This window comes from Rattus rattus, chromosome 10 (assembly GCF_011064425.1).
Source record: "Rattus rattus isolate New Zealand chromosome 10, Rrattus_CSIRO_v1, whole genome shotgun sequence".
NCBI lineage: Eukaryota > Metazoa > Chordata > Mammalia > Rodentia > Muridae > Rattus > Rattus rattus.
Window position 1 is genome coordinate 94,439,520 of NC_046163.1, and position 9,705 is coordinate 94,449,224.

General features: G+C 35.5%; 1 protein-coding gene across 1 annotated transcript; it reads right to left on the reverse strand.

Annotated features, from left to right (window-relative positions):
- Positions 1 to 3,897: 3,897 nt before the first annotated feature.
- LOC116911276 (protein piccolo-like) lies at positions 3,898 to 7,539 on the reverse strand. Its single transcript, XM_032915183.1, has 3 exons — positions 7,064 to 7,539; positions 6,523 to 6,668; positions 3,898 to 4,738 (listed from the first exon to the last, which is right to left on the reverse strand). The coding sequence occupies exons 1-3, from the start codon at positions 7,182 to 7,184 to the stop codon at positions 4,598 to 4,600; spliced, it is 408 nt and encodes a 135-aa protein (XP_032771074.1). The 5' UTR covers positions 7,185 to 7,539; the 3' UTR covers positions 3,898 to 4,597.
- Positions 7,540 to 9,705: the final 2,166 nt, after the last annotated feature.

The following is a 9,705-nucleotide window of genomic DNA, read 5'->3' on the forward strand; positions in this document are numbered from 1 at the left end:
CATACCTACTCACCAAGAAAATAACAGACAACAAAACGAATTCTTCTGTTTTAACCTTCTACATACAGAAGCTAGTATCTATACTCAAAGTCTTGGATTTTCCTTACCTTTTTGTGATAAGATAGTAATTTTAAGCTTTGCCTGACAATGTATAAGTATACACCTGCCTGGACAGAGAAGTTCATTGATAAACACAAGATGTCAAAGTTATTTTCATTATTTATTGGTAAGGCTGATACGACAGCCTTTATACAGCACAGTTTACATAAGTTATCAAGATACAACTGTGTACAGTCACAAAACCAAGACATGTTTTTTACAGAGAATAAAACTCAAGACAGATTTACAAGCATTTTGTCTCTACACAATTCTTGTTTATTTTCAGGTCGGTTTATACAATCACTAGCCCAAGAGTTAGCATTTGTTCATTAAGGTTTCAGACTGTTTGGTAAACAAGAAAATAATAAAAAGATTAGCAAATCACCAAGAAAGCATGCAACATATCGTCAGAAACGAGACACATCTCCAAGAACTTCATGTTCGGTTGGAAATAAATTTTATTAGGTTTTTAAACTTTTCTTAGACAAGAAACACCGTTTTTAAACAGATGTGTTGTTAAGATATTAGCACACACATTTAATCAGTAGTGGGAGCACCTGAGCACGTCACGGAACGAATGTACAGATACAGTCGAATGATAATCACAGTCACATGCTGACTTCCAGAGGATGAGGCTAGTTCTACAGTTGCTATGTTTCCAAATGTCTAGGTATATACAGGATAACAGACTCAGAAAAAGCTCTCAGTCTACCTATCAGATAAAGGACTTGATTAGATTTTTGTTTAATGTAAATCTTCAATAATAGCCACACGAGACATACAGAAAACATCAATGTGTCATAGTCAATGAGAATATAGGTTTCACTCATTCATTCATCCTTGTGTCACTAAAGGCAAACAACTATTAAGGGAAAAGCTCATGGTTATTGAGCTTTCACTTTCATTTCAAACTCAAAAGGAGGGAAAGTTACACCTCTCATACGTATAGTTATAAACACATGTAGCTGTAGTTGGCTAATTTTGGACAGTTTGACATTATAGCAATTAAAATAAGCTTTTAAAAATATTGTTAGTTATGATTTAAATAATAAAGTAAAAAAATACTATAAACATCTTTATGATACTTTAATGAAATGAAGCATTGATTAAATCATTTCTAAGAAACTGGGCACAATATAGTAACAAATAATTTATTTTACTCCGTATCACTGCCACCGCTATTGCTACTATGACTACCACCAACATCATAACAACCATTCTATAGTGAGAATCAATATCAGCTGGTTACCAGCTATAATATTCCCAGGATACGACTAGTCTAGTGTATATGATTCCCCCAGTCAACCTCATAGATATGCAGAGAATGTATATTTAACTATCATGATCTATTAAAATATGGACCATATTAAGGATTCAAGGGTAATTACTATCCCTTAATATTGAGTATTTTTCCTTTAAAACACAAAAGGTAATCAAATGAGTTTAGAGTCACCAAAATTTTTCTTAATATTAAGTAAAATCAGAGAAAACACCAACTTCTTGCTACTAGTGTTATCTGTATCTATAATTATGATTCTATAATTTCCCATCTTATATAAAAATTCACTCTGTGCTTTTTCTTCTCTATTGAAAGACCTCTTAATAATAAATTTAAACCAGCAGGTAACTTTCATATCTGATGACTCAATGGACTAGTAGGGAAATGAAATACTTCTCAAGGTTCAAGTGTTGCAAGAAGATTACTAATCTAGTAATTAGAGATTATAAATTGTTACTATTAAGATAAAAAGCTAATTCTAATAACATAAAGTAAAAGAAAAAGTGGAAAATCATGTATCGTGTTATTTACAAAAAAGTAAAAAAACACTAAGAGCCCTATTTGCAATTAAAAAAGAAATAGTTTTGTTGTGAGAAGGGCAATCAGCGTCCCTCAGAAGTGCACTCGTATAAGAATTGGTGTTGCATAGAGCAATTCCAGTTACAACCTAGGAGTTTCATCAGCTGCAAACTTGGCACACTGGCAGGATCTTTTCCTTTCTCAAGGGGAATGCTGGTGCATGATCAGAAGCTCTGTCACTGACTCTCTTGATTGGTCTGATTGATCTAACCCATCACTAGCTTCTTAGAACGGAGGGGCAGCTGTATTAGGAAGCCTTCCATTCTTTCACGCTTGATAGCTAGCTACTCAGGATGATCTTGCTCTGGTGGTCTGTCTGTGTAAGGTGTAACTAGAAAGGAGTAAGCTTCCGTGCTGTGCTATACAACCTTCCAGGGAACAGTTGGAGTGCCAGTGCTGTAGAACACGATGAACCAGAGCCCACTGTGAGGAGGAAATGGCAGAGCCTTTTGATGTCAGAAGATCGTCTTAGACGTCTTTCCCCCTCCTTTGTGACTGATTATAGGCTTCCTCAAGTGAGATTGTCTGCTGGAAATATCCATGGCAACCACCAGCAGCTCTAGCAGCCGCTAAAACTAAAGTGGTAGCAACATCCTAGCTTTGAAATTTCACATCTCCCATTGTTTACTTTAGAAGACTATCAGTGGTAAAGGGCATCACGTGGTCTGGGAAGAGGGACAAAAAGATGGAGGGAAGTGAGTGGTGGTATTTTAGGACAAGCAATATGGATTTAATTTTTTTTTATCAACATAAGATATATAATTTGTCATATACCAGAAATCCTTTACTCCAAGTGTTTTACATAATGTTTTTCTCTAAAATAGGAGAAAATTCAATATCCAACCAATAATTTTGAGATGATTTCCTTTAATCCGACTAGACTTTCATCTTAAGTAAAGCAACAGCTTTTGGGTTCAAAACTCTACAAAGCAAGTTAGTTTGTTTTTGGTTCGTTTTGGGGATTGGATTCTAATCGTGCATTTTGATAAATTTGGTGTGACAAATAATTTTTACTTAATATCCAATCCTTTTCATGTGAAATGGAAGTTTATATTTAAATACAAACGCATTTTGGAACAATTGACTGCTTTTTTCCATGCTAATGCTCACCAAGAGTTGGAAGTTGTTTCTCACATATAAAATTTGAGAATTAAAAAGCTACATAATAATTAACTCTCAGTTTATATATAAAGCTATATTTGAAAATGTGCTTCCCTATCTCATATGTTTCTTTATACACCATTATTTTGGGGGATAGTGAGTTTACATGAGATTTGCAAGGTGATCTGTGCAACGTGAGTAGTAAAATCAGGACTAGAAGCCAGAATTTTCATCCCAGCTGAATGCGTTTCCCACAGTTTCTGTGTCACTTTCTCTATTGGCATTGGTGGTTGATGGGGAAAGAGAATGCTTCATTTTTACTGGTTCATACATGGGTTGTTTGAGTCTATACTATTAAAACAAGTCAAATATGTTTTAATTTCAAACATTGACCCTTACATCCTTTCCCATCCCGTGTGATTTCTAATTCTGATATCCCTAGCAAGAAAGCAGAAGAGGAGAAGGAACATGGCATTGACATCAGAATGTTCATTATGTAGTCATTCAGTTTAGAGAAAAACATGGAAAATCAGGAAATGACAAGAGTTTAATTAATGTCATATGACAAATATAGCTTGTTTGCCAGAACAATAATTTTAGATCTCTGACAGTACATTTTGCAAGAGAAAGGAAATATGCAATATGATACATGTAATAGCAGTTCCTCAGAGAACGAGCAACCCTTTTCTTAGGGCACACCAATTACTCTAGATACCTTCATGTGTACAGTTGAGATCACCTTGACTTGATGCAAATTATGGATATTGTAATGTTTTCAACCAAGGTACATGTTTTGTGGGTTAACATTCTTCTTTAATATCCAGTCTCTAATTTTTTTGTTTTGTTTTTGTTCTAGATAAATACAATTTCACTTTAACCTACTAGTATCTTCACTCTTCACTATTTTAAAATACACCAAAACTGATGTGCTTTTGTCACATAGAATTTAGACCTACTGTTGTATAGCTTTCTAACTTAGACACAGGGAGAACATGCACTGTGTAATCTAAAAATCCATTGTTCACAACTCTGGCTTAATTTTCCCCATAAACACAGTCACCTTCTGGTCCTGTAGAAAACTCAGAATTGAATCTTATGTCAGAATTCCAAAACAGGAAGTTTCATGAGAATATAAGACAAGGAGTTTTGATCTTTCGAAAACCAAGATTCATTACATCAGTTTTTTTTTCCCCAACAAGTTTACGTGTATATAAGCGATTGCTTTCACACTACCTTTCAACGCCTTAATAACCTTTGTGCCACTTTTTTTTTTCCAGTTCCAACTCAGTCTGATCAAAGATATTTATCTTAAAAAGTCAAATCTTCTCTCAGAGCTTCTCTTCACAGCTATGAGCAATCCAGTGTCTCTGGCCTGTTTTCATCAGTTTGCTTTCAGTGTGCCACAGCAAGGCCATCTGTCTGCTTCTTGCTTGCGATCTCATGTTTGCCCTGGAAAATGTAGATCAGCACAGTAGTGTTCAACTCCAGTCTCGATCTGAGGCTGCAGAGCTGTTTCCTCACCCTGAGCAGACAACGTCCTCAGTGTGTTTGAGTGGGACTCACCAACAATTTGTGCCAATTGACTATTCTTTTCCTCAGATCCACTTTGTCAAGCCAGATACATGCTTCTCCAATCAACGTCTTCTTCATAAACTTCCCTCCATTGGAGAAAAGTAAAATCTAGAAATCACAGCCAGAATTATATGGAGATAGAGACACACATTTGAACATTTTTCTGATTTTTAAGAAGTTTTAATCATAAAAAGATAACCAGGAAGAGAGGGAGATGTGAGGATATATTACATGTTCTTGAAAGAAAGCAGAGATGTTCTTGAAATATATATTAATACTAACTAGTTCCGTTCAACATTTCTATTTGTCTTTCTTAAATTTTACTATATCCCCAAATCACACACTCTGAAGGATAGGCTAATATAATATAATATACATAATATAATAATACTCATTCTAATTAGATATGCTTAAATTGATGAAAACTTTCATATTTAAAATCCATAATTCCATATATAACTATAAGTTTTGGGTTTGGAGACTTCACATACTTTTTTAAATCATTCAAGTCCCTATCTTCATAATAAGTTAATTTCAGGAAAACTCCATTCTTGTGGCTCTCCTCTCTTTTTTTTTTTTTTTTTTTTTTTTTTTTTTTTTCGGAGCTGGGGACCCAACAGGGCCCTATGCTTCCTAGGCAAGCGCTCTACCACTGAGCTAAATCCCCAACCCGTGGCTCTCCTCTCTTAATTTAATCTCTGAATGATACATTTGTCTGTATAGAATTTAGAGTTTTTAGTCTTTAGTGATTTATACTAGTTCTGTAAATGAAACTTAACTTGGTCTTTTCAAATATATGTATATAAGGTATATGCATATATGTTTTAATTTATGTGGATGCGTGTCTGCTAGAGTCCTGAAGACAATTTCAGAGGCCTTGAAGCTGAAGATACAGGATGTTGAGAGCCAGCTGACATGGGTCTCCGGTGGTGAACTTTGGTTCTCTGGAATAGCAGTTTGGAGTTTCAACCATTGAGTTATGCCTCCAACCACTGAACTTGTATTTTTAATATGTGTTCAACTCTACTGCAAGGTATTCAGTACTAGTATCATGGAATGATTTCATATTTTTCCATATCTTCTCTATCCACATTTCCTTTCTCCACATGTCTACTGAAGGCATGTTTTTTGATAATCATTCTGCTAGACTACAGGGGAAAAGCTAATGAAAATTAAGCTTTGCCATAGAAAAACAATAAGATGTAAACATATAAATTATCGACTAGGAGAAACACTGCTTAATAGAGAAAGTAAGTGAATGAGGTGTTATGAATTATACTCAGGGTTCTCAATAAAAATGAGTATTGAAAGTTGGGCCATGGGAATACACGAGAAAGAAGCTTTCAAAGGGAGGAAGATACGAGCAAAGAACTCAAGGCTTAGTGTAATTTAAAAAGACTCAGATGTGTCTGGAATATAGAAAAGTGACAAGTAACTGAGGCCAAATCAATATAAATAAAGCCTACTTCGGAGGACCTTGAATGATACAAGAAAATGACGTTTCACCAGACAGCTTTAATAGAAATCAAAGTGTTTGGTAAAGATTAACTCTGACAACAGTGTGATGAATTCAAAGAGATGAGACATCAGTGAGAAGAAGGCCAGGTGGATTACCAAGTTGTTGTAGGTAGCAAGGTAAAGAGCCAAAAGAATTAGGGAGAGCTACCATGAGAGCAAGAATAATCCACCCAAAGTAGCAAAACAGAGCAGTGAACCAGTGGGGAACCGGACAGAGTGAATGCATTAAGGGTTCCACAGGGCTCCGTTGGTGATATTCTAATGATTAGCTATCATGCAGCATATGATCAGTGTCTAAACACAGAATAACTGAGTGAATAATAAGTGTAATAATATGAATAGAAAGGTAAATCAGTAATCTATAACACAGTTACCTGAAGCGAATGGCCCGCAGGACTTAGGCTGAATCTAAAAGTTTCATTAAAAGAAGGCTCTCGATCATGTCGGCATACTCTTGTCTTCTTTTTAATAACCTTTTTTTGGGTAGAGATGTTTATCACATATAGTTTCACATATAAATCTGAAAATAAGAATAAGCCCATTAAGTACCCATCAATCAATCACAGCTGTATGCTGACGTTCTCACCATGTAATATACAAGCATAGCAGACTGTGTACAATTTGTAGCAGAAATCGTAAAGTGATTATAAGTATAGTATTTTCTTATGAATTTAAATTAATTTTACTTAATGGTTGCTTATTTTGTGTAGCACTCTAATTTTTATGCTGAAAAATCTAGCTAAAGTCTAGGAAAATGATTCTATCCTTAAAGTGAAAGTTAAATTATTTTTAGCACATTTTTAATGTATTCCATGCACAGGTGACATTTTACCTAAAATCTCTTGTCATGTTTAAGGGATGGTTCTAGAAAGCTAGTAGGTGTCCTTCATTGATCATTATCATGACAGTAGATACCTGGTAAATGATCCGGAGACTTAAATTTGTAGGTAATATTTCTGCACTGGAGAATTTCAACTATTAGCTGTTCACCATCTGTTTTCATTTCCTTCTTCAATGCTAGCTTGATTTCTCCCATTACTTGAGTTTTACCTAGAAGAATTCAACGAAAACAAGTTGAAGAATAATTAATGCTACTTATTAATTATTTAGCTTAATCACTGCTCCAGATGTTCACTTACTGGATTTTTTATTAAGTGTTAAACGCTTTATTGTATGTTATGGATAAAATGCACAGTTCAAGCCCTTAAGGAATAAATAGCTTCATGGGGATTACTTCATTCAGATATTTGTAAGAAAGCATGCTAAACATGATGGTGGACCAAAGAAATTCTAAGTAGATGTGGTATTCAGCTGTGGAATCTTAAGTTTGAAGAGGTAGCCTTGCAGTAGGAAAAACAAACATGGGGTTCACAAAATTCTAATACAATATATAGGAAACAGTCTTTTAACTGTTTTCCAGCAGTTGCGTTTGACAAGGCTTGCTCAAGAATACAGGGTAGCCAAAGACTATACATGGACTGACCCTGGGCTCCAACTGCATAGGTAGCAATGAATAGCCTAGTAAGGGCACCAGTGGAAGGGGAAGCCCTTGGTCCTGCCAAGACTGAACCCCCAGTGAACATGATTGTTGGGGGGAGGGCGGTAATGGGAGGAGGGTGGGGAGGGGAACACCTATCTAGAAGGGGAGGGGGAGGGATTAGGGGGATGTTGGCCTGGAAACTGGAAAAGGGAATAACAATCGAAATGTAAATAAGAAATACTCAAGTTAATAAAGATAAAAAAAAAAGAAGAAGAAAAAAGAAAAGGTTTTCTGTGCACCAATACAGACTGCAATTAGGAACTCATCCAGCTCAGCTCCACCAGGGCTCAAAAAAAAAGAATACAGGGTAGCACACCCAAATCTTACTGTATAGAGTTTCTATTTCCTATTACACATACAGTATGTGTAAAATGCATAAATCAGTATCAATGCATGTTTACATTTAAATCAGAATCTTACATTTCTGATGCTGATAAATCTAATCCACATAAATAGGACTCTCTTGATTCTTTAACAGTACAAACATAGCCTAAAAGCAAATGTTTGAGAATATAATGCTGGCAGCCATGTTTAAAAAGAAAATATAAAAAACCACTAATCCAGACTCATGGGATTTTTTTCACCTATTGTGAAAAGATAATTTAATTAGATATTTCTATGAATAAATCAATTACTAGGAAGAACCATTCTGAAGTCTGGTTTCAAAAATAATGTAACATTAGAATTACTCCTGGAAAAGATCTAGGGCTAGAAGTAGGATGGGGATTCACTGAAATGCAAGGGAAAAGTAATTTGTTAGCAGATAGGATCATCATATGGGAAATCCAAGGCACTGTTCACTGGGGTCACATAACAACTTTATTTCCACATTCACATAAGAATTTATTGAAAGTCTCTAAACACAATGTATTCTCAAACATTTGTTTTCAGGATATATATTTGTACTTTAAAAAAAGCAAAAGAGCCTTATTTTTATGGATTATGTTTGTCAACATTAGAGTTTTAAAATTCTAATTTAAAAATAAATATAAATAGGAATTTTAAGTAATCATTCATGCTGGACCTAAACCTTTGAGCTGGCAGTCGCTCATCACCCTGGGGTTGTCTGAGTCTCAGAAGTCGGAATAAACAGTCCTGTTGACCCACAACTGAAACTCCAACACCACATCCAAGGAATTCACAAAGGCTACATTATCTCTTCAGAGTGTGAAGACATTTCTGCGTTTGCTGGATTGATTACTTTGAATCTCAAAGGAACAAATCAAACCAAAACTGGATAGGTGGGTAAACTGATAACCACGTGACTGGGATCCATGTCCAACAAACTATAGAAAGATAGACAGGCGTCCTCCATTTGTCAAACCATTCCTGAGATTGGGTATTGCCGGGTCGGGGGGGTTCTTTTTAAAAATTATTACCAGTATATAATAACTGTAAAAAATTGGGCTTTATTGTGACATTTTCATACATGTATATAAGGCCACTGGATCGTATGCATCTCCCATGATCCTTTGTTTTCCCCACGCCCCCTCTCTGATGACTTCCGTTCAAAACAGAATTCTCACTCTAAAGTAAATAGTCATGCAAGGGACCCTCACTATTTGGAGCCAATAGAAGTGGACAAAAGATTGCATTGAAGATACTGAAGCATTTTCTCCCTGAGGAATACACATTTATAGGTCATAGCCTATTTTTCTAGGCCCAAACTCCAATAGCCAACGATCTGTTGCCTTCTAGCCTTCTCACCTTGAAACACTTGCTAATTAAAGTTCCTGAGTCATCACACTATGTGCTTCCTTCTTGGAAGTTTAACTTCACATCCTTCACTGTGGGATGCTTGTGGAACGTTTGATAAGATTCACTCTATTCAAAGACATTCCAGCTCACTCTTTAATATTTCTAACTGGAGAGTAAAGGACATGTTTACTGAAGTCATCCTAAAGCAGTTTTTTGAGTGATTTTTTTTTCCTTCTGAAGCAGATGCTTCTGTGAAGATAAAAAGAAATCAGTGTCTGCTGTCTTCACACCTGCTCCAGATCTGGGTGAAACTTTGAGT

Bases quoted from the DNA above. Each gene is read 5' to 3' on its own strand.
- LOC116911276 (XM_032915183.1), bottom strand. From the start codon at position 7,184: ATGGGAGAAATCAAGCTAGCATTGAAGAAGGAAATGAAAACAGATGGT. The intron at 6,669-7,063 runs GTATCTACTGTC...TCTTATTTTCAG, and splicing joins GTCTCCGGATCATTTACCAG to ATTTATATGTGAAACTATAT. The intron at 4,739-6,522 runs GTAACTGTGTTA...TGTGATTTCTAG, and splicing joins CTGCGGGCCATTCGCTTCAG to ATTTTACTTTTCTCCAATGG.